General features: G+C 50.2%; 10 protein-coding genes across 10 annotated transcripts; 3 read left to right on the top strand and 7 right to left on the bottom strand.

Moving 5' to 3' along the window:
• Window positions 1-837: 837 nt before the first annotated feature.
• AYO21_05634 (hypothetical protein) lies at window positions 838-1,221 on the top strand (the record flags this gene model as incomplete). The annotated part of the gene is made up of 1 exon (XM_022655602.1): window positions 838-1,221. One exon carries the CDS (start codon window positions 838-840, stop codon window positions 1,219-1,221), a length of 384 nt encoding a protein of 127 aa, XP_022512108.1.
• Window positions 1,222-1,693: 472 nt separating this feature from the next.
• On the top strand, window positions 1,694-2,520 carry AYO21_05633 (hypothetical protein; the record flags this gene model as incomplete). Its single annotated transcript, XM_022655601.1, has 3 exons — window positions 1,694-1,795; window positions 1,853-1,938; window positions 1,992-2,520. 3 exons carry the CDS (start codon window positions 1,694-1,696, stop codon window positions 2,518-2,520), a joined length of 717 nt encoding a protein of 238 aa, XP_022512107.1.
• Window positions 2,521-2,878: 358 nt separating this feature from the next.
• Window positions 2,879-3,753, bottom strand: AYO21_05632 (hypothetical protein; the record flags this gene model as incomplete). Its single annotated transcript, XM_022655600.1, has 3 exons — window positions 2,879-3,154; window positions 3,213-3,432; window positions 3,518-3,753. 3 exons carry the CDS (start codon window positions 3,751-3,753, stop codon window positions 2,879-2,881), a joined length of 732 nt encoding a protein of 243 aa, XP_022512106.1.
• Window positions 3,754-6,076: 2,323 nt separating this feature from the next.
• On the bottom strand, window positions 6,077-6,988 carry AYO21_05631 (hypothetical protein; the record flags this gene model as incomplete). The annotated part of the gene is made up of 3 exons (XM_022655599.1): window positions 6,077-6,259; window positions 6,345-6,658; window positions 6,793-6,988. 3 exons carry the CDS (start codon window positions 6,986-6,988, stop codon window positions 6,077-6,079), a joined length of 693 nt encoding a protein of 230 aa, XP_022512105.1.
• A 542-nt stretch (window positions 6,989-7,530) lies between these two features.
• On the bottom strand, window positions 7,531-8,559 carry AYO21_05630 (hypothetical protein; the record flags this gene model as incomplete). The annotated part of the gene is made up of 1 exon (XM_022655598.1): window positions 7,531-8,559. The coding sequence occupies one exon, from the start codon at window positions 8,557-8,559 to the stop codon at window positions 7,531-7,533; it is 1,029 nt and encodes a 342-aa protein (XP_022512104.1).
• A 942-nt stretch (window positions 8,560-9,501) lies between these two features.
• On the bottom strand, window positions 9,502-11,123 carry AYO21_05629 (hypothetical protein; the record flags this gene model as incomplete). Its single annotated transcript, XM_022655597.1, has 5 exons — window positions 9,502-9,931; window positions 9,997-10,405; window positions 10,461-10,635; window positions 10,688-10,794; window positions 10,886-11,123. 5 exons carry the CDS (start codon window positions 11,121-11,123, stop codon window positions 9,502-9,504), a joined length of 1,359 nt encoding a protein of 452 aa, XP_022512103.1.
• Window positions 11,124-11,707: 584 nt separating this feature from the next.
• Window positions 11,708-12,229, bottom strand: AYO21_05628 (hypothetical protein; the record flags this gene model as incomplete). Its single annotated transcript, XM_022655596.1, has 1 exon — window positions 11,708-12,229. One exon carries the CDS (start codon window positions 12,227-12,229, stop codon window positions 11,708-11,710), a length of 522 nt encoding a protein of 173 aa, XP_022512102.1.
• Window positions 12,230-12,964: 735 nt separating this feature from the next.
• On the bottom strand, window positions 12,965-13,616 carry AYO21_05627 (hypothetical protein; the record flags this gene model as incomplete). The annotated part of the gene is made up of 2 exons (XM_022655595.1): window positions 12,965-13,279; window positions 13,338-13,616. The coding sequence occupies 2 exons, from the start codon at window positions 13,614-13,616 to the stop codon at window positions 12,965-12,967; spliced, it is 594 nt and encodes a 197-aa protein (XP_022512101.1).
• A 1,902-nt stretch (window positions 13,617-15,518) lies between these two features.
• Window positions 15,519-18,349, top strand: AYO21_05626 (hypothetical protein; the record flags this gene model as incomplete). Its single annotated transcript, XM_022655594.1, has 3 exons — window positions 15,519-15,542; window positions 15,595-15,803; window positions 15,862-18,349. The coding sequence occupies 3 exons, from the start codon at window positions 15,519-15,521 to the stop codon at window positions 18,347-18,349; spliced, it is 2,721 nt and encodes a 906-aa protein (XP_022512100.1).
• A 696-nt stretch (window positions 18,350-19,045) lies between these two features.
• AYO21_05625 (hypothetical protein) lies at window positions 19,046-21,573 on the bottom strand (the record flags this gene model as incomplete). Its single annotated transcript, XM_022655593.1, has 3 exons — window positions 19,046-20,198; window positions 20,264-21,106; window positions 21,158-21,573. The coding sequence occupies 3 exons, from the start codon at window positions 21,571-21,573 to the stop codon at window positions 19,046-19,048; spliced, it is 2,412 nt and encodes an 803-aa protein (XP_022512099.1).
• Between the last annotated feature and the right edge of the window lie 277 nt (window positions 21,574-21,850).

The raw sequence follows: 21,850 nt of genomic DNA, 5'->3' as shown, positions 1-21,850 counted from the left end.
AGTCGGTGTGGAGTAAAATTATCTTGGGAATTTCGTGTGGGACTGTGAATGGCGTTTTGCGGCCTGTGGTCAGCCGGATAGAATTCGTTTAGGCATTCTTCAAGCTCGCCGTAGTCGCTGCGGTGGACCAGAATGCTGGAGCTGCAAGTAGTTGCACTCCGATATCTGTGGTCCACTACATAAGCGGCTCCGGTGCATTGTAGACCTGTCCGATGGCTGAAGAACAACCCATCATCAGCTTGTTGTAGCGTATCCATGATCAACCATACTTTGATGGAGAAGCTTCATGAGTTGTCAACAAAAGTGAACCACAGGAACCACAGGGACCACAGAAGCAATACCCATAACTCTGCTCCCTCCACATTGTTTTCCAGGAGAGATATTCCAGCGAAACACTTCAGCAACATACTTCAGCGCTTATAGGGGAATTGCACAGGCTAGATACCGGGGAACTGCATGGTGAGCAAACTAACCAACTGAGCGTTCTGCTTAGCCTAAAGGGAAGGTAAAGGAAGGGTAACCCAGCCCAGCCTCATATACAATGCTGAACCAGGCGTTCTCCTTGCTTGAAACTCGCCATAGTTCGACAATTCTTCTTCGCTGCTGCAACAATCCCTAAAAATACAAAAGCACCGCCAAGGTAATACATCACTGACGAGTCGTGTTTGGCCTGCACTGCCTTTATTTTGCCTTTATTTTCTACTCCATGAGTCTTTTTGACCTTTCTCCTTCCCTAGTCGGTCTCGTGGTATCTGCAATCACAAAGCCTTCGAGAGCTAGCACCGTCTTCACATAATCAAATAAACAAACTCTCCTGACACCATTCACATTCCAGTCATGGCAACCTATCGCGTCTTCCATGTCTACACTCATGGCGCGCGCGACCACGAAGCCATCTTCGTCGAGACCCATGAGAACGGCACCGGCTCGGGCCACACCTATCACGTCACTGGCAACATCCTGATGGGCATGACATACGAACACAAGAGTGCAACGCGCCCTGATGACCGGGCCGAATTTCACGAGAAGCGAGACATCGGTCATGTGAAGCAATCCGACTATGAACGAGTTGAACTTATCTGCCGAGAAATCGCAGTCCCTGGACGTCAGTTGAATCTCAAAGGACAGAAGCTCAACCCAACAAAACCAGTCAGAAGATGTGGAGAATGGGCTGCAGACGCGATCCAGGAATTGAGAGATCAAGGCGTACTAAATCAATAAGCCAGAGCAGGGGCGCAGCGACATGTTGGACACCGAGTCTGCATATTCGTCGGGTTATGAACATCCTTGAAGTCTGCCAGAGATAGTTTTCAATACGAATGGGAGTAGCATCAATTAATGGACCAATCTTGCTGTAGTGAACCAAACTTATGGTATCTTGCATCTAAGTACATACGACTTCCTTCCAGGCCTTGTTGCTGCTTGGTCTGCAGCCTTATTACAAGCGTCCTGCTAGACGCTCCTGAGGGTGTTGGGTGGGTGTTGGGTGGGTGTTGGTCAGGAGTCAAAAGAGTCAATTCCCACGGAACGGCGAATCTATTATCCGAGTAACTCATGTACCGCCGAGGTTTATCCAGAATTTTTCCTCAGCCTGCGGTCGTGCATCTACTAAAACATCCACGAAAGCAGCCACTTTTAGGAACACGTCTCTGCTCTGTAACGCTTTTCCTGTCACCCAATTAGCGCCCTCAAAATGGATCTCGATGACAGGCCCAAACTTTCAGTCGAAGCTGAGAAGGAGGTAACTAGATTGTGGCGGACATGGAGGACAGTGTTGGAGATGCTCGTCGACAGGGTACGGAAGGACCAGAGTTCCTCCACGCCGTCTTGCTGCAGCTGACATTGTTTCTAGGGCTACGCAATCGCAGAGGATGAGTTAAAAATCTCGCGCGATCAGTTTCAGCGCAAGTTCGGCGATCCTCAAAGCGGTTATGCCGAGTGAGTCGAGATGGATTCTAGACGACTTTACTTCTGATTCTTACATTTGATAGGAGGAGGCTCATGAAACTCCAAGCTGTCCCTACGGAAGAGATGATCAAGCGCGACACACCCCGGGCCACGAAATCGAATCCGAACCCTCAAACGACAGCCGGCACGATTTGGGTCGAATTCAGTCCTGAAACTACCATTGGCATCAAACATCTACGCGCATTTGCCCAGCACCTTGATGCGAACAAGTTTACCACGGGGATTTTCATTACCATTGGACCAGTGACGGCTGCTGCCCTACGCGCCTTCGAGCCACTTACCGAACGAGGAATTACCGCTGAATGGTTCCAGGAGCAGGACCTTCTCGTCAACATTACAAGACATGAATTAGTGCCCAAACATGTACTGTTGAGCGCAGAAGAGAAGAAAGTGCTTCTGGATAGGTACCGTTTGAAGGAGACGCAATTGCCTCGAATCCAATTCAGCGACCCTGTAGCCAAATATTTGGGCTTAAAGAGAGGGAACGTTGTTAAGATCATCAGGAAAAGCGAAACCGCGGGAAGATATGCTAGTTACCGATGGGTGTTCTAGTGATCATGAAGACTGGATCTGACAAGCGCGGAGTTTAGGGGCTTCTGGGAGGGTTCAAAAGTGCATTGTGAGGCGTCGGCTGGGCTGGCACGGGCAACCGGCACAGGCATTTTGATATGAAGGACTTGATACCTTGTGGGTGTCGTCGCACAGAGTGCTCACGCATCTGGCAATATCGAATTTGGAACACAGCAGCGCCCCTCCAATTTTTCCGGCTTGCATTCGTTTCCTGCCTTCTGCCAAATGCCATGCCGAAATGCGTGAAACGCAAAGGTTCAGAACCCATAATATGCAACCCCCAATCTGCTTGCCTCTCTACACGGTCGGCTCAATAAGCCCCCGTTTGCATTGAAGTTCCTCAACTACTCTCCTGCAGCACACGTTGTCCAATTCTGACCAAGTCCTCGTTCATTAAAGGATCCTTCTCAAACCCATTCACCACTTGATCCAACATGGCAGCCGCAATTTCCACGACACTTATGCTGGGCAGAGAAATTACATACCAGAGTAAAGTGGAGCGCAGCCAGTGGTATATACTCCCCGGTTGCGTGATCAGTCCCGGTTTCGCGACGGTAGCCTCGATCTTGCCAGGATGTGAGGATGCGAACGCCAGGACTTGGTTCTCAGTCTCGCCCTGTCGCAGGAGTCAGATGCCTTCGGCGGTCTGTGGTGTCAAATTGTCAGGAACTTACCCGCATCAAGGAGTATTTGGGCATGAACCGGGGGGTTTTGGTCGGGTCTCGTTCAGCGGCAGTGCCGCTCATGTACAGGAAACGGAACGGGGTCGATTTGCTCGCAACCTTGGACGACTCGAACGTCGTCTTGAGTCCGGCCATTGTGTATTCGTGGCAAACTCGGTATACTTCGTCCCACGGCATGCTTTTGGACTTGCTGGGAGTGATGGCGAGGGTCCTGAATCTGGACTTTTAGCCCCCGTCCCCACGTTTATTTGAACCGCTGGGGTCCATCGAAGCACGGATAGACAGGAGAGACGGACCAAATACAAGCATCCGCATTCTCCAATTGCTTCCTCACATCGTCCGGGTACTTTGAAAAGTCCTCGAGGACCACAGTCTTCAATTTGGACGTGTCTGCCTCAGGGCCAAGGTTGTCGGGCACCGTGACAGGTCGACGGGCCAAGGCCACCACCGAAGTTATGCTGGAGTTGCTGAGGCTTTGGCGGATCAGCTCCGTGGCGACGAATCCCGTCGCTCCAGATATGACGAGCTTCATGGTCGGATGCTGGCTTTGAGATTCCGTTTCCTTTTGATGGAGATACAGGGCGGCATAGCTGCCTGTGAAGAAGCAGTGTTGCAGGTACTTGTACAACTAGGCATCTTCAGTAACGGGCTCCGGTGGTGGGAAAAGGACCGAGGTGGGCGGGTGGCCTGAATAGGCCTTATTAGGCCGGATTAGACCTGTTTAGTGCCGTGTTAGCTTTGTCCATTGGCATTAATATGTGTGTTATAAGTGACCAGTCTATGCCTCTTAATTAGAAGCTAGCCATTAAAGTGCCAGTGAACTCGCTAAGTGCCCTAAATCTCCGGCTCCGGTCTGCATAATTGTCAACATAAAAAAATCCGCGGGCATTGACGTGACTCCGTATGGACTACATTCTCATCAGAAGGCTGACATATAGGTGCTCCATATATTGACATTGACATCCCATGCCACAGTCGACTTCATCGCCGGTGGGGAGGTAGCGGCGCCACTCGGCGGTCCTTCTGAAGTTGAAATCACATGTCGGGCGCTGACACTGCGACCACGGGCAACCCTGTTTCTGCCACCACCTCATTATGAACCCCTACTTACCTTGGAGTGCATTCAGCCTCCCCATGATGCAGACTGCCCTGACCTGCTCATGTCTTGACGACCTGTAACGGAGCAAAGGGCCAACGCAAGATCGATCGAAAGTGACTGTGTATCTTTAGAGAAGAGTAACAATAGCACAAATACTCCAGCATATAACACGATTCTGGGATTTGACATCATAGGTAAACACCGCCGGCAGACCTGACTTCAATTATATGACCATGATGGTCGTCCAGCAATCAACACAATCTGATCTCGGAGCCCCAAAAAGCAGAGCTCGATCGGAACTGCTCAGCGTGCTCTATCCACAACTTGTTACATGGAGATGTTCTAGCAGATGGGCCGTGCTAAACTACTACACGGAGATCATACAAAGAATCACGAGGCACCTGCACAGTGGCTCGCGTTGCTCATGCCAGAGCCTCACCAACTGCTGCACGCTTTGCCACGCATCTCGGTCGCGGAAACGTGGTAAAGGATTACCGTGAGCATCAGCGTCATCAAGATGAAATTGGCAGCATGCGTTACAGAGACTCTCATCGTCTGTATGCTTTGCTTCGAAGTCCCTGGTTCACGCGAGTTTGGGTTCTACAAGAAGTTGTTGCTGCTCGAAAAATCACGGTCTTTGCTGGTGGCCTCAGTGCGGATTAGTACACTTTCTCCGAGGCAGCTCAGTGGATCATCGAAGGAGCCGGATCTACTCGATAGGCAGATAGACCATCGTCCGGGGTATTCACCCCAGATAACTCCGGATCCTTGCCCGCGCTGCGGATTTAACTTGTATACCTCGATATGTTGAGCATCCGTTTTGGCTGACATGGTTAGGTAGTACTAGCCTGATTTGGCAGGGAGGATTTTCAGGGTCATTCAGGCTCGTCCCTCCCCCTCCCCCACAAACACAATATGGGCATTTTCGGTTTCAGGGTTCCTGATGAAGTACCTTGGAAGTCTGGTGTCTTTGATTCGCTACTCTTACGGGCCGGATATGGCTAGGAATATGTCTACACCATTGGGGTTTTCTAAGCCTGTCACTCTCCAGGGTGCCATACACCGAACTGGCCGCTCATTCCTCCGATTAGGCTTGTGTCGAGAGGTCAGCTTCTAAATCCTTCTCAGAGACGTACTAGAGGCTGTCGCACTGGCGGGCAGGGTGAGCTACTTGGATGGCATGAGAGACCTGAAGCGTGTAGCGGAAAGTCTGGGATACAGCGACATAAGAAGAAGAATTTTATTGGAAGGCCACAACGTGCTTCACATCCAGAGAGTCATGTCTCCATTTCTCACATGATCAGAATAAAGGGAATATACATCATAGTGATTGTCCACGAGACATTGCATCTCAACCAAGGTTAAGCGGAAGTACTTCAAGAGAAAGAGAACCATTGATTTCCTCTAACAAGTCTAGAAGTGATGTTTCTTTGCAGATTGGAATATACATAATCCCTGTCGGAGCAAACCGGGAAACGAACCATTAGACAGCAAATCAACCAAGGCTCGGAATTGGCCTGGTATGGGCTGGGATTGTAACACCTGAGGAGTAAGGCTGTTATTAATAGATATCTATCTCTGCAACAACAATCAAGAGTAGAGAGGTTTTCGGTACTATATACTTGACGTGCAAAAATACCCCTTCACCAACACCTCACCCACAACCTCGCCATGACTTTGGCTGGCATGTGGCTGCTCTTCAGCCCGTGTACCTGTCGAGAATGCTGTGAGCCGCCGCCGCCCTCGACTCCCTATTCTAGATTTGGCCCAGTTGCACCACGAGATTCTCCACCTCTCCGCCAGCCTCGTTGCTCAGTTCGTGGATGCGCGCCATTACGGCGCTGGTCTTTCCAACACGTTCATATTCCTGAATATTCTCGTGAGTCAGCCCAGCACTGTCCGGAAAGCACAATATTGACCGACGGATGTGTCTGTCTCTCTGTTGACCCGGAGTGTTGTAAAAAAAAAAAATAGTTGGTTGAACAGAGTTTTACTTAGTTCAGGTCCCGTGGGTGTTTGCTCACCTGAAGATTCTGCCACCCGATCAACCCTAGAAATTTGCCCTGATCGTTCTTGATTCCAGTCGCATGGTAAAAGGCTGGCGCATCTGCAATCGAGTATTGATCTCGAATCGAGCTCTTCAGCTGTTCCCACGCCTTTTCTATTGTGTCGCTTGTTGTTGACTTAAATATCTGTGTAACATTCGTCGACGTACAGGCGATGGATCGTTCTTGCTGTTCGTAGAGTTCCGGCACGGCAGGAGCTGCGACGAAAGGCTTCACCGAATTAATGAAGGCCTGGAACTTTTCGGACTTGGGATAGAAAGCATCGAAGGACGCTGAGTCAACCCAATCTATCGTACGTAACCGCCATGTATTCCGTCAATCAGATGCTTCCTACCAAAATGTAGTTCGGAACAATTCAAAAATTCCAAGGAAATAATAGAGAGGGAAACTTGAAGTCTCTTCCTACCTAAAACCAGCAATGTTCTGACGTTCTTTGGATCAACTGGAGATCCATTATGTTCGAGGATTTGCCCGTTGAAGGCGGCTTGGAGACCATTGACGTTTGTAAGGTGCGAGAAGATGTGGGATTCATTGGTCTTCAAAGCCGTAAGAGACTCGGCATCAAGCTTGTACGTTGGGAATATGAGTTCGGTGATGGGCATCTTGGATGATCCGCTCGAGAGAAACCTACAAAGTCTGGTTGTCAGCCAATATTGGTAGGGAATGATCTAGAACGAAAAGCTATACCGAGACCTGCGGATTGATAAAACTCACCTAGAAAGAGATCGAAGACGAGGAAGAATTGATGAAGCCATCCAACGACTACAAATTTAATACTGTACATACCACGCCTTTTAAGTGTTTAATAAATTGTCGTCCATTTACAATCAACTGACGTGAATGCATGAAGGCCGCAAGGCTGAGTGACGAACCTTGTCGAGGATGCTGACGAAGCCCGCTGGCGGCGTGCGGGATTGGGCGGGGCGCATCCACAATTGCCCGCAAATATACATACTCGTACAACTTTGGGGTGCGGCGCGGTGCGGGTTTCTTGAAAGCGGGCGATTCAGAGGGGCAAACAAAAATGAGTGGTGAGGTATTTGAAAATGCCTCGGTGTCATCCAAGGAACACCCTGGTCCCTCTAAAGAGAGATGTTCTCCTAATGTCGAACAATCGTTGACAGGAGATTCGAATTCCTGTTGTTCAGTATGATTGACTCATGCCTGGTTGAACATTTTGATTGGCCAGGTCGAGACCGCCGTGGGCTCGGACCTGATCAATGCCTTTACAAGATACAAGAAGTAATTTTTCAAAAGCCTGAAGCTCTCTAGGTGGAGAAGCGAGCCACAGCGTGCTGAAATCATTGTATTTCAACGTCCCCGCCTGATCACCAAGTTCCACGTAGCTGGCCTTTGAATTCCAGAACGCGGCTTGGGTCGAAACGGGTAGAAGAACCAACGTCGGGAGCTCGAGACAAACGCCGTGCTGATAGACTGAACGAACTCCGTAGACCAGGAAAACCAGTAGAACAGTTCGTCGAACGCTCTCTGCTAGGATCCAGGACTCCCAGCCAGGCTGTGCATCGCGAAGCTCAACATCTGACCGCTGAAGAAGCCCTAGTGCCAGGGCTTTAAGCATATCAGCCTGCTGTTCCAGGACAGTAAGCTGTGATAGGCCACCATTGAAAAGTCGTATGATTTGATATAGCACTATCGCCTGCAGTTTTGCCAGATCCTCAAGCAGGGTGGGCGTCGAGCCTGATCCAGGTTGCAGCAAGTCCACGACTTCGGCGTCGAGGATGCGGAAGAGCATAGATTTATTTTCTTCAACCACATTCTCGGAGGCGGCACAAACTGTCAGAGCTGCGCGAATCGAGCGGGGTTTTAGATCTGGATAGAGCGACTTGTGAATAAACGGCGTCTCCGCCTGGCGAGCAAATAAACGAGGGTAGGTTTTCATCTGCGCAGTCACCCAATTGAAGCTCTGGGTTATGTCAGAAACGGGTTTCAATTCACCCAGGTCTCCCACAATATTGGGTGCTATCCAAGGGAACAGAAGCTCTTCCATGGAGCTGGCCTCTTGTAGGTTGATATTGAAGCTCAACGCACCCCACGACTCCCCATCTCGTGAGCTGTTCTCTGCCTGACTGATTGTCGCAGCTGCGTCTAAGGCTTCATCTTCAATTGAGTCGAATCCCCCCCTGATGGTATCGTTCTGTCGCCTGAATGGCATATGACTATAATGGCAAGGCCTTTGGCTCGCTTTGCATCTTTTGCAGACAGGGTAGGAAAGGTCGCACTTCCGTTTGCCCTTGAAACAAGCATCGCACGATTTACGGCGAAGGGACATTGTATGCCTCGTTTTTAGGGACTAGCGGCTTCGATCCTAGATAATGTCATGGGCTTATCAAGAGTGAAGCCGCGCATGTACGGAAAGTAGCTGCTACCAAGCGATGAGGTTGCTGTCATCGTCCATGACACATAAACACAGCCGCTCAGGTGCCGCTTGGGTGCCGCTCACCCACCGCTCAACGACTCGGTTGCTGACAAACCGAACATGGAACGAGAGTCTTGGCAACCGCCAGATACACCTCGAGGACGTAATCCAATCACCGAGAAGGTGCGGGGACTGGTATTTAGGTGATTGGCACGCGGTAATTATTTCACTTCGCGCTTGGATATGACGAATAATATAACGAGTGGAAAAGTCTGAAAGCTATCTTGTCTCTTTGACAGTCTGGTTACTCGTATTGTTCGTTGTTCTTCAACATCAGATGTTAGCCGCGGTTGAATTCGCTGAAGATCAGAGCAGAAGTTGAAAGTCGTGCTAGTTGTCAGGAGGAGTATTATTTGGCTCATCCTGTAAAATAACCGTGTACTGTGAATCAAGACTTGGCCGAAGGACAACCTTACTTCAGAGAACGAAACGGGATATCAGAAAATTTTACCTCTCGAGGGTATATTTTGAACAAAAAGTCATACAAGTTGTTCTAATGGTATGACAGACAGAAGCAATAAAGTAGCACACCAGTCCAGTGCATGTAGGATGTCTCGTGATGTGTCTATCTGGCTATTGCCATAGTATAAGAAGACTCGTTCAATCTTTATCTAACCTTTTATGTCCACTCTCTTTTCATAATACAATTAGTTGCAGAGTGAAACAAGATCATACATGTCATACTTTGACCATGATCTTGAAGCCGGTGATCATCAATCTCGCTACTACGATCGAAAATACTCCGGCCAACATGGTAACTCCAGTAAAAATCTTCAAGCCAGTATAACCCCCATGTTCAAGCGAGACAATTGCCCCACCAACCGGATTACCCGCCAATATCAGAAATGATGTCGATAAGAAAAACGTTCCAAATCGAGTTCCCATGTCGCGGACGGGGCAATCATAAATAACCAGTGAAGAAACCATGGTAAATATGCCGCCACCAAAAGCTCCATAGAGTCCAGCAAAAGCGGCTATAGTGACATCCGATCTTGCCGGCAACCACATTGCGAGGCATAAAACACCCGCGATCGTTGATATGAGAATGAAAACGTTATAGCCGCCATAATGAATAGCATAATACCCCGGTATGACACGTCCAGGTATACTTGGATCGTGTCAGCACTGATATCTGTATCGATGGTAGGGATCATCGAGGATTTTGCGACTCACCTTGCGGCATTCATGATTGGGACCAGATATTGAACAAACCCTGCTGACATTCCGGCCTCTTTCGCCTGCACAATAACATAGTTGTATGGTAGAAAGATGCTAAAGTATACCAAACATGCACCGAACACGGTCAGACAGAATCGAAGTTTGGCGAAAGGTTTAAAAAAGTCCACAATGCGTAATGGTTGAGGTCGTGGCAGTATTCGAGACTTGACCATCATATTTACAATGACCAGAAGTACCAGGTTCAGAAAGCCGGCGATCCTAACTGCCCATGGAAAGCCCAAAGGTTGAACAATGCGATCCATCATTATGGGGAAGATGACTCCGCCAACACTTGAGCCACACACAGCGACAGCCATGACAAGGGAATAGCGTCTTTTAAACCATGATCCCAAGACACTTGCAGCTTCAGAGCCCCTGTCAGCCCGGCAGGTGAATGCGAACCAGGATTTGAGACTTACTAGGGAAGAAAACAAGAGCCAGTCCCGCACCCCAGCAAATACTCTGCGAAAGAAAAATTTGGTAGTATTTTGTGGATATGGAGGTCAGCATCATTCCCAAGACTGTGAGGAATGAGCCTGCCAACATGGGCCATCTTGCTCCGTAGTTATCGTACACGGGCCCCGTAACGATACCCTAGAACCGTAAATTTATACTCATTTCAAAAATCTGGTGGCTTATTACTTACCATCATGTACATTACGAAGGACTGTACAGAAGGAATCCAAGCAATTGTACTCGGCGACATTCCGCGAAGTATATCATTCTGGTAGTAGTCTTGAAAAATGCCAATACCTATGTCACGGATTTAGCTCATTGTTTGCGGACTTGATTGCAAGTTCGGATAAAATTGTGTGGCTTGGAAGGATTTGGGATTGTGACTGACATTGTAACCATCCAAAACTGCACATAAAAGCGACGAAGGCTCCCAACACTACCTTCCATGCCTGCCAGCCTCCATCTGGAGGTGTCTCCGGGTCGACCGTGTCGGCATCAATCGTGTCATGGGCACTGATACTGTGGACTTGACAATCCTCAAGGTACTCAGCCTCGCCGAACGCCATCGATATATTTTCGGACAGAATTGGCTCAGTATTCTTGGGGTCGTGACTGGTCAGTGCCATTGCTTGCTGCCTCGAAAACCACGAAGGAGTTTTGAAGCAAAATTGGATGTGCATCATCTAAATTTCTCTCCTTGAGGTGGGCATGTCCGGGAATGCTTCCCCGACATCTGGGGATTCAAGACGTAATAGCCGAGGTGAGGTGGCTTTAGCAGCATTAATGCAATTTTACTTTTTATTTGGAGAAATTCAGCTTACAAAAAGGCTGGAGCCCTTGCAATTATGATGACTTTGTAGAAGTGGTGGAGATACAGTTTTCATCCTGGTTTCCACAGACCTAACAGACAAGGTAAACTTGGTTGAACACTCTCTGGCACGCGCGATGATATGGCCAAGATGACCGTCGTGATCACAATTCGCAGGACTGGTATATTTTATGCACGGACGATACATCTTATTGAGATAGTCGTGATAATGAAGCCAGAACAGAGTTATTTGCTTGTATAGCCAAGGATGCTTCAGTGATGAAATTGCATTTGCCCTTGCGGAGACGACATTCCGTGTTAGGTTGGAGAGAAGTGAACATCTCCAACATCAACATCTCCCTGAGCCACTCCGTCAAAGGATACAAAGCGGAATCCAATGTTTCAGAAGTCATTCCCACTATTGCTGCATCGAAAGCCGAGTTGCCAGCTGTGCGTCGCTGGAACATTTCGTGCACTTGGAGCATTGCTGACTTGGAGCATTGCTGCTGTGAGTTTCGACCAGCAGAATTGGTACTGTGAATACACCACTGCGTCTGGATTATGGAGGGGAAGAAAGAGAATGGGCGGAGTTGAATATCGCGCAGCCATCGGTCTTCCTAACTGCAGCGAGCATTTCAGATCGAGCTGTACTAGAATCCACCAAGTCTTCCTGCTCCTATCCGCTTGTATCAGGTCGATAGTGTTAATTCCACCCGTCTGGGGAGATAGTGCATACGCGAGGCAGATAGCCAGCCCGATCATCGTATAGGCAGTCTCATACTGGCCGGCGTTAAGCAAATACGTGACTATGAGGGCGTATGTTTGCACAGTAATCAATGAAGGGTCGGTCATGGTGCCCACATTTTCGACCGTCTTTCCGAGAGCGCCGCAGGTAGCAAAACACAGCCAGAGCGGCGTCCCCATGGCAAGCACAATAGAAATTCTTTGAGTGAGGGATCCGTGCGACGAGGCCAGATCCGTGTGCATACTGTGAAGCGACGGCTATGACTGCATTCACAAGGGGCGATGAATTCTGTGAGCGTGTGCTGTGAGTCCAGAGGCTTTCATACCGCTCTTTAAAGGTATCACGGTCTAAAATCGGCATGCCAACATCCAATCTTTGCCAGAAGAGGTTGAGTCAGGCAGTCAACTTCTTGTCTCGAGAGCTGCGTGACTGGCGGAGCATCGGAGTCGGGGGCACTTTTGTGATACACGGAGATTGGGGTGTCATAATCGATGAAGAGCGGATCTTCTGGCACTTGATGAAATGTGCTACTTATTTTGTCATCTAGCTCGCTAGGTACCAGGTATGTACACGCGGAGAATTTCTTTGGCTACCTACCTAGTATGTAATAGATCCTCGTATTTTACCCCGAGTGGGTGAGTGGGTGTGAGAAATTGTGACAGGGGCTTGGAAAAATGATGTACCTAAGAAATACATTGGAATTTTATAAAGTGCTACCCAAATTGACGATTACGGTAAACACTTGCACTTATCAACACCGCTGCATATGAAACCACATCTTCCACCCAGCTCTGTTCAAAAGAAATAATGCCCAAAATGTACAGAATAATCACAGTGAATCAGAGTCGCATCCTCAAATCACCGTCCAACAATGTCTGTGCAGCTGGAGTAACTGCATTGGCCGAAGGAGTCGCTTATGGGTTCACACCTGTGATGGGGCCGCGGAAGCCAGAAACGTTGAATCCAAAGTCGACGTAGAAGAAGACGCTGAACTCAACGTTGACGTGCTCAATGAGACCCTTGTCGTTGATGTCGAAGATGTTCATGCCCTGAACAGGCTGGGGCGCTTGCGGGGCGTTGAAGTTGCCCGGGTTGTCGAACTTCCAGTACCAGAGGACCTGGTTGCAGTTGAAGGGGATGAGCTGAAGGTCGGTGATTCCAATCACGGGTGGCTGGGTCAAGACCTCGCTGATGTATCCCTGCTTGTTGGGGAAAGTGAGGTCACCGGGCTATACACATCCTGAATTAGTTCTCTGGCAATTGCGCTTCATGGGGGAGATCCTTTACCTTGAGGCCCAGGAAGCCGTTGATGGAGTCGGACTGCTCAGTGAAGTCGTCCGCGAGGATCCTTTGAGCTGTCGCGTTGGCTTGCGCAAGCTGGTTGGGGTCGGCGTGGGCGAGGAAGAAGGCGTAGTCATGGACAATCTTGGTAGCCTGGTCCTGGGACACACATTTCCCGTCATTGCCACCCTTTCCGCCGTTTCCCCAACTTCCATAGTCCGAAGAGGGTGCAGCTGCTGCGACGCAGGCAAGGGCGATGGAGGAAAGAATGCTAGAGGTCTTCATTATTGCGGTGTTGAAGCGATCTGAACTAAACAGAAGCTGATAAGTAACGAGTGACGGAAGGAAATGATCTGCCGATTGTAAATGTGAGTAGTGATTGACGACTGGCTGGCACTGAGAATAAAGAGCTGCGAGTGGCCTTTATATATCTATATCGTGCTGCATGTTGTGCTGCATGTTTCGTCCTGGTCGTTCTTGGAAGGCTGTTCAGGATCACCACAGGATCTCCAATCCTGTGATTGATGCCGTGGTCTCGGGAGTTCTCGACTGGTACTGCGGTAGACAGCCGGTGAGAAGACTGCAGCACGTCAAATTGCACATTCCTTTGACCCTCGTGTTGTGCATAGAATGTTCAAACTGCCTTTCCCATAACGCAGCGGTACTCGTTTGCCTAACGTCGATCTCATTGGACCCTCGTCAGCGCTACCGCAGCCTTGTGTTAATTTTGGTATTCTCCTTATGGGGGTCCCTTTCCGCGGTATTCCCCCGAACTGTTGACATAACATGATTGGGGGTGTGGAGAAGGATCGGCCGCCCTTTTGTCCATGTCGGAGGGATATTAAGCATCCTTCTGGCTGAGGAATCGATTACTTTGAAGCGTCACCAATCGTGTCACCCACAGTCACGAAGATTGTGGAAACGAACGCGTTGCCCTAACAGGATCGAGCCTGTGGGATCAAGTCAATCAGCTGTGTACTCCGAATGAGGAGAATATACCTATAGAGGTCCATACGAGGACGTCGGCCGCACGCAGCGTTGTCCACCGTCTCCCATCATCGCCAAGGATGACAACTTTTCCAATTCCTTGTCTCGAGGAGATTTGATCAGGTCAGCTCAAACCATCCTTTCTCTCGAATCCAGCGTTGTCGTTGCTCTGGAATTCTCTCTCTCTGGGGTGAAACCAATGAGGTTTGAAGGTATAGGGGGTTGTAATTGCTAGAGGTTGGCTGTGCAAATTCCATTCCCTGTACATTACCAAATACGGGCTCGGAGGCCTTTGGCACCCTTTTCTTCAACCGGTTACCCGGTATTGCCGAATGTAGACGCCTTAGGCGACTGCGGTTCCAGTTCTGATTGGATCAGCCTCGTGCATGACTGGATGCTAGATGGAATCCGAGATGCTGACGAATAATTAAATCCCCTACCCTGAGGAGCGTTCCTGGCGCTGCATAAAAGCTAGTAATCAAAGGAGGAGCCTTCTTGAACACAATCATCCAGTCTCCAGACTCGGCTTGAACGATGCCCGTAAGCACCAGTGTCACCTTCGATCCAGCTCACGGACAAGCGTGTGGCGACATCAAGGCCGTGCTGGGCCTCACTCGGGCACGGCCTTATGACGTTCGAGATTCAGCGAGTCAGATCTGTAGAGTGCTTGCTCAAGTGTGATTGAGGAGTAGTTTGCTGTCAGCCTCATCATGCAACAAGTGGGAAGCTGCCACCCCCCTGGTGATACATGGTGTCGTCTGACAAGTCCACTTTTGGTTGTTTCGAATGCTGCTACATATCCTTCACTTCAGACTGACCTTGGATCTCGGAACTGTTAGAAATCATGCAAGAACAGTGGGAGTAAAAACAACGACACTCAAATGGACACCTAGTTACGGTACACGTAGTGGGCAATTCATTGTACTGGTAGACAAATACTCTTCGTCCACGACAAACCTCCCCGAATTCCGTGTCAGACCAAAGCAATTACATCCAGTAGGCCTGAAGAAGGCTCTACGAGGTACGTAGGGCAGCATCAGTACATAGCTTGAAAAGGACTAAAATACAAGCTGTTTTAACCATCCTTGGCTTTGCACCTCCGCACCACAAAATTTCCCCACATGCGTTGAATGGCTGGCTGCTAATGCTGCGTGCCGCTTGACTTTTTTGGCTATATCAATTTCTGGCCCTTCAGAGAAAATGGGCAAGCGAGGCGGCAAGAAGGTAAGTTCTGCCTTTCGACACACAGCTTGACTAGTACTGATGTCTCGTGCAGGGTGGTCGCGGCCGCGGTGGTGGTGGGGGTGGAGGACCACGTCCTCGTCCTGACACTCGCGGCAGCAAGCAGGATATTCGTCGAAACAATGACAAGTTTGAGCAATACTACAACCAGCTTGGCATCGTGGCCGAAGAAGAGAGGGACGACTTCTGGAGTGCCATGCGAAGGGATCTACCCAACAGCTTTAGGTTCACCGGGTCCAGAGCGTACGTCTTCTCTTTACCAACACACTCTCTCTTCCCATGTACTGACATCTGGGTCCAGACATGCCCTGGCGGTCCAACAGCGACTGCGCGACTACTATATCCCTGAGATCACTTCAATCACCTACGAAGGGCAATACGTCGACGCGCCTCGACCCGTGGAATGGTACCCCGACCAGTTAGCCTGGTTCATGACCACGCCGAAGAACGTTATCCGTCGATTTAAACCCTTTGCCTCGTTTCAGAAGTTTCTTGTGGCAGAGGCCGACGTGGGGAATATAACCCGGCAAGAGGTAGTCAGTATGATACCACCCCTGGTCATGGATCTGAAGCCGGGTATGACAGTGTTGGACCTGTGCGCTGCGCCGGGCAGCAAATCTGCGCAGCTGATAGAGATGATCCATGCTGGAGAAGAGGAAAGATGTCGCCAGGTCGCCTTAAACATATCCAATGGTCTCAGCAGACCAGAGGGCGAAGAGTATCAGGACGATGGCCGGGCGACTGGTCTCCTCATCGCGAATGACGTCGATTACAGAAGAGCCCACATGTTGGTCCATCAGATGAAAAGATTAAGCTCACCAAACATTATCGTCACGAACCACGACGCAACAATCTACCCTTCCATCAAGATCTCGTCTCTTCCAACAGCTGAGGGGAAACCTGTGAGCAACCGCTATCTCAAGTTCGACCGAATCCTAGCGGACGTCCCCTGCTCGGGAGACGGCACAGTGAGAAAGAATATGGAGATTTGGAAGAACTGGACACCGAGTAATGGCCTGGGTCTCCATGTCACTCAAGTGCGCATTCTGGTCAGGGCACTGCAGATGCTCAAAGTTGGAGGTCGGGTCGTCTATTCGACCTGTAGTATGAACCCGGTCGAAGATGAAGCCGTCCTCGCAGAAGCGATTAGTCGATGCGGAGGTCCGCAGCTCGTGCAGATTCTCGAAACGAAGGATCTCCTTCCCGGGTTAAAACGCTCGCCCGGGCTCAAGCACTGGAATGTCATGGACAAGACTGGCCGGATCTGGGAGAGCTACGAGTCTGTTTTGGATCAGAGAGCAGAGTCCGGCTCTGAGGGAATCGCCAAGCTATGTGAAAGCATGTTTCCTCCAAAGGCAGATCTGCCTCTCGATCGAGCCATGCGCGTTTATCCCCACCAGCAAGATACGGGAGCATTTTTCATCGCCATCCTGGAGAAGAGGTCAGAGATTAGAGTCAAGCCGGAGGAGAAGCCCGCCAGTGCTGTACAAACGCCTGTCCAAGTGGAAAATGCCGACAGCTCAGCAACTGATGTCAAACCCGAGAGAGCAATAAATGGAACAGTGGCAGCAGTCAACGACGCGATCAACGGTGATTCCGGACCTCCGACAAAACGAAAACGAGAGGACGGTGATGAGCAGGATACTGCGTCGCTTAAGCGGGTTAAGAGTCAAGAGGGACTCGACAACACCACGACTTCTTCAATCGCTGGAAACAGTAAACCTTCCACGCGCCCTGACCTACAACCAGAGCCTCAGCGACAACAAAACCCGAAGAGGAAAAACCGCGACCAACCGTTTGAGGAGCCATTTAAATATCTGTCTCCCGCTCTTCCCGAACTCAAACAGATCCGCGACTTCTACAACCTCTCGCCTCAATTCCCCGATGACCGCTATATGGTCCGCAACCCCGAAGGCACACCTACAAAGAACATCTACTACACCAACAAACTCGCCAAGGAAATCCTCCAGGAGAATGAAGGAAAGGGTATTAAATTCGTCCATGCTGGTGTCAAGGTATACGTGAAGCAGGACGCACCGAGTCCAGAAGTGTGTCCGTGGCGGATCCAAACGGACGGGCTGAGGATGCTGCAAGCGTGGGTTGGGCCCGAGAGAATAGTCAAGCTGAGAAAGAAAGAGACGCTGCGGCAGTTATTGATCGAGATGTTTCCCAGATTCAACGGCGACGAAGGTGAAAAGCTAGGCGAGGTGGCCGAGCAAGTTCGCGATATGGGGATGGGATGCTGTGTGCTTATTGTGGAGCCGAGTGAGACCGACGCCTCCCAAACGGGCGCTTCGGGCGGCGGAGAACAGGGTGAAGGGTTGGAGGAGAGAATGGTGTTTCCGCTGTGGAAGTCGATCCAATCACTCAACCTGATGTTACCCAAGGAAGAAAGAAAGGCGATGCTCCTGCGTCTGTTCAACGACGATACACCGCTGGTGAATCGGAGCAAAGGCTGGAATGAGGCTCAGAAGCAGGACAAGGGCAACGAGCCGCGTGGCAGGCTTGACGATGAAACGAAAGCTGGTGGAGATGAGAAGGGAGAAGAGATGGATCTAGACAGGCTCGAAGACACGGCCGACAACGAGCCTCCAAGGCGGAACAGCTCTTCTCCTGAACCGGAACCGGAAACCAAGTCTGACCCTGTTGCTTCTGAGCGTGTCGACGGCTGCGATGACGCATCCAAGCGTGACCTGGAGATGCAGGACGGGGCAGTAATTGGCGCTCTGGATGATGACGGCTTCGACGAGGAAGACGGCGGAGTGGCCATCCCAGCGAACGAGTCATGATCATGTTAATAGATTATAGTTGGGGGCTGATATAACAATAGTTGACAGACAGTGCCAGATCAGATGAGATTCCATCAAATTGGGAAGAGATGAAAAACAGAAATCCCAGTCTCCATTTGTATTGCCTGTTTCAATTCCGGAATTCGAGAATCCCACATCCCGCATCGCACATCGCCCTTGGTCCAAATTTCAGGTAACCTACTCGAAGGGGACCTAGGCATGCAAAAGCTCGGCTGCAAGGACTTCAAGTCTTGGACGACTAGCGACAGGATAGGGGATACTGATGATCAGGACAGGGTAGGGGTATGTATGTATCTTATTAAGGTGTTAAGTGAAAGTATCCCTGTTGCGAGGGATAAAAGTAATGTAATTAATTAATTCTACTGATGCATATTCTCCATGGTCCGTATTCTTTGATTCCCGTACCCCTCACATCATGATTTGATTACATCTATAACATGTATAACATATTCTCATAGCTTCATATCTATAGATTTGGATGTCGAAATCCAGAACACTCGACATTGTGCTCTCTCTCTCCTTTGTCAGCTCAAGCCTAGAGAAAAATAATGTGAATTGCATGCATCCATGCTCATATCTGCCGTTAAGCTCGTCATGGCCGTTTGGTCGTTCGTTTGTCCGTTACAAAGAACAAGTGTGATTGGAATCGAGATAGCTATTGATATTCTCCACAAATCAGGACCGATAGATCCCTTTGTCATCCACCAGCTTGAGGGTAGGTGTGCCTTGATGGTCCCGCTCCCGGTCCCGCTCCTGAACCGCGTCGGAACTCCGGGACGTCGAGACGGCGTGCTCCTTGTCACGCAGTCTGAGGACGCTGTCTAACAAGACACTCAAGGTCCCCTTGTTGCGCTTCTCCCTGTAAATTCGTTCGTGCAGCTTCGTCCCGCTGACGAGGGAGAGGTCTGCCGGAGTTGCCCCGTTGTAGTCCCTGATGGTTGGATCGGCGCCGGCATCGAGGAGGATGTCGATGACTTCGGGCCGCTTGCGCCACACGGCGGCGTGCAGTGCCGTGCCGCCGAATCGGCCAGCCCGTTCGTTGAGGTTGGCGCCCGCGTTCGCCAGACTCCTCACGGTCTCCGTCAGACCGTAGGACGCCGCGTAGTAGAGTGGCCGGGCGGCCTCAATGTCCGTGTTCGGGGGTACGTAGCCGTGCCACGAGTCGAAGAGGACGACCTGGAGCCAAAAGAGGAATTTGGGATTCGACCGTGTGGTCATCAGTCTGCGTATGAGAGGGACTAACTCGGCTTCGGCACCCGAACTCTGCACGTGGAACGTCCAGTTTTGAGCCGCATATCGAAGCAGCGGAAAGTTGGAGAGTGTCCACATGAAAGCTGGTCTGAACAATGGACCGGCCGAAAAGTCGTCCAGAAGAAGGTAACGGATACAAGCCTCGGCGATAGTGCGGTGTGACGAGGGCGCTGGAATAAAAAACTGCGAGGTGGGATCAAGGCGCCCCGTGAGGAACTCGCGAACCGAATGATGGGCCAGGCGAGCGGTTTGCGAAACTGGATTATAGGCTATCAGACTCCGGCAAATGTCGAGAACCTCGTTCGGATCATGAAGCTTAGAGTCGGGGTCTAGTTCGTCAAAGTCTGGCTCAAGAACAACAGCCTCAGCAAGTTCGGGCAAGGTCAGTGGTGTAGAGGCGTGAGCAAGCCACATCAGTGTTCGTGTGGCGAATGGGATATCTTCTCGAGCAATGCTGTCAACAATGCGCAGATACGAGCCTTCAAGGCTCACGGGAAGTTGAGTGAGCGCCCGCTTTACAGAAGCCACGGTCCTCAGCCGGGACATCTCGTCTAGCTGGCATTGCACCCAGCGGAACCTTGAAAAGATCAGCAAGCATCCGTAGAAGACTTGGTTGGACTATAATCCCATATCACCACTTACATCCCGTTGGAGTCTGTTCGTAGTGTCGCTTCCACAAAATCCTTCATATCATCGCGCATTCGGCCCAGGCGTGGGTCATTATGGATTCTCATCTTGATGTACACGCTGATATCTTGTTCAATCGCTTCTTCCGGAACGGGAATATCTCGAAACCCAGCCAGAGATCGACGCAGGTCCACCTCTGGTCGACTAGAAATGAAAACGCGGAGCGCGTGTTTTTCACCTCGCACCATCGAGGTCAGGAAATCACATACTGCAGAGTAGTCGGACGACTCATCAAGACCGTCAATGACCACTGTTGCCGAGTCGGTAGTTTGTAGCAGTAGCTGGAGGAAGGACTTCAACTCGAGTAGGCTTGGTTGGCTCGGGGTGCCGAGACGACTTGAAGCTCGCCTGTAAGCGTCCATGATCTCGGAGGGCAGTGGTGAGATATTCGAACAGAACTGCTTGACAATGGCGCCAAAGAAGGTCTGTGGAGTCAGGCTTTCAATCGTGCTGGCATCGTAATAGAAATAGGCCAACAGAGAGTCAATGGGTTGTCTTTCGAGGAGATGATGGATGAGGAAAGTTGTAGCCACCGTCTTCCCACAGCCAGCGGCGCCATGCATCCAGAGTAAAGAAGATCTGGATTTGGACCAGTCGAGAAAGGCAGGGTCGTTGAGGAGCCATTTGCATGTGTTCTTGCAATGAAGCTGGTATGCTCGCTGGAATTGGGCCTCATACTGATGCTCACATAGCCAGTGTAAGACATCCCTTCGCTCCTGATCTTCCTTGCTTGATTTTAACTCGGCCAGGGTCTCTGAGACGGCTTCTATGTTGGCGCTCTGGCTCATGAGTGCCTCCCTGTTTTGCCTTTGAATAAGTCTCCTGCGCGATGAGCATGGTTGAACTTACACTGAGAGCGAGTTGAGGGAGAGGGATAGTGAGTTCTTGTGTCTTTCAACAGCCGCAATGAGATCCTCAGTCTCATTCTTCCGGAGCGGCCAAAGAAGGCGATTGATTGCGCGCTTACCCGACGACTTGCTCGAATCGAGGGAGAACTTTTGCAGCTTCGTGGACACCTTTTCCAGCACAACCTGGCAGTTCTTTAATGCTGACTCCAGCTGGTACTCCGGAAGATCCACCTGTGCAGCAACCCCTCGAACACCCAATAAGATGCCATTCAGGCTGGTGACTTCAGATACGAGTCGCCTTGCCTCATCTGGGGCGTTTGCTACCGCACAACCATAACAATAGCATTGACTGATGATGCTGGCCGCCAGGCCAATAAGGCCAGCAACTCCAGTCCCGATCGAAAACGGGTCAGCCATTGTGTAGAAGTCCGGATGCCAAGGCCAAATAGTTGACGTGATGAGCTGGAGGACACATATGGATATATTCTTTTCACCAAGGCTCTTTATGTACTCCACAGGGCTGGTTCTGAGGCGCTTCTGACAATCACAGAATTCAAGGGATATGGACAAGCCTTCTAGAGGGTATTTCAAATGGTGCTTGTGGGCTTCTGAACAAGTTGAAGTAGAAATATGGCTTACACTGGAAACGACATTTCAGCTCGCCAAGTGACCGTGGGGGCCAAAGGAGGCTGAG

This window comes from Fonsecaea monophora (assembly GCF_001642475.1).
Source record: "Fonsecaea monophora strain CBS 269.37 chromosome Unknown Scaff36, whole genome shotgun sequence".
NCBI classification, from domain to species: domain Eukaryota; kingdom Fungi; phylum Ascomycota; class Eurotiomycetes; order Chaetothyriales; family Herpotrichiellaceae; genus Fonsecaea; species Fonsecaea monophora.
The sequence above is the reverse complement of the archived record's forward strand: the minus strand, read 5'-3'. Positions and strand labels throughout refer to the sequence as shown.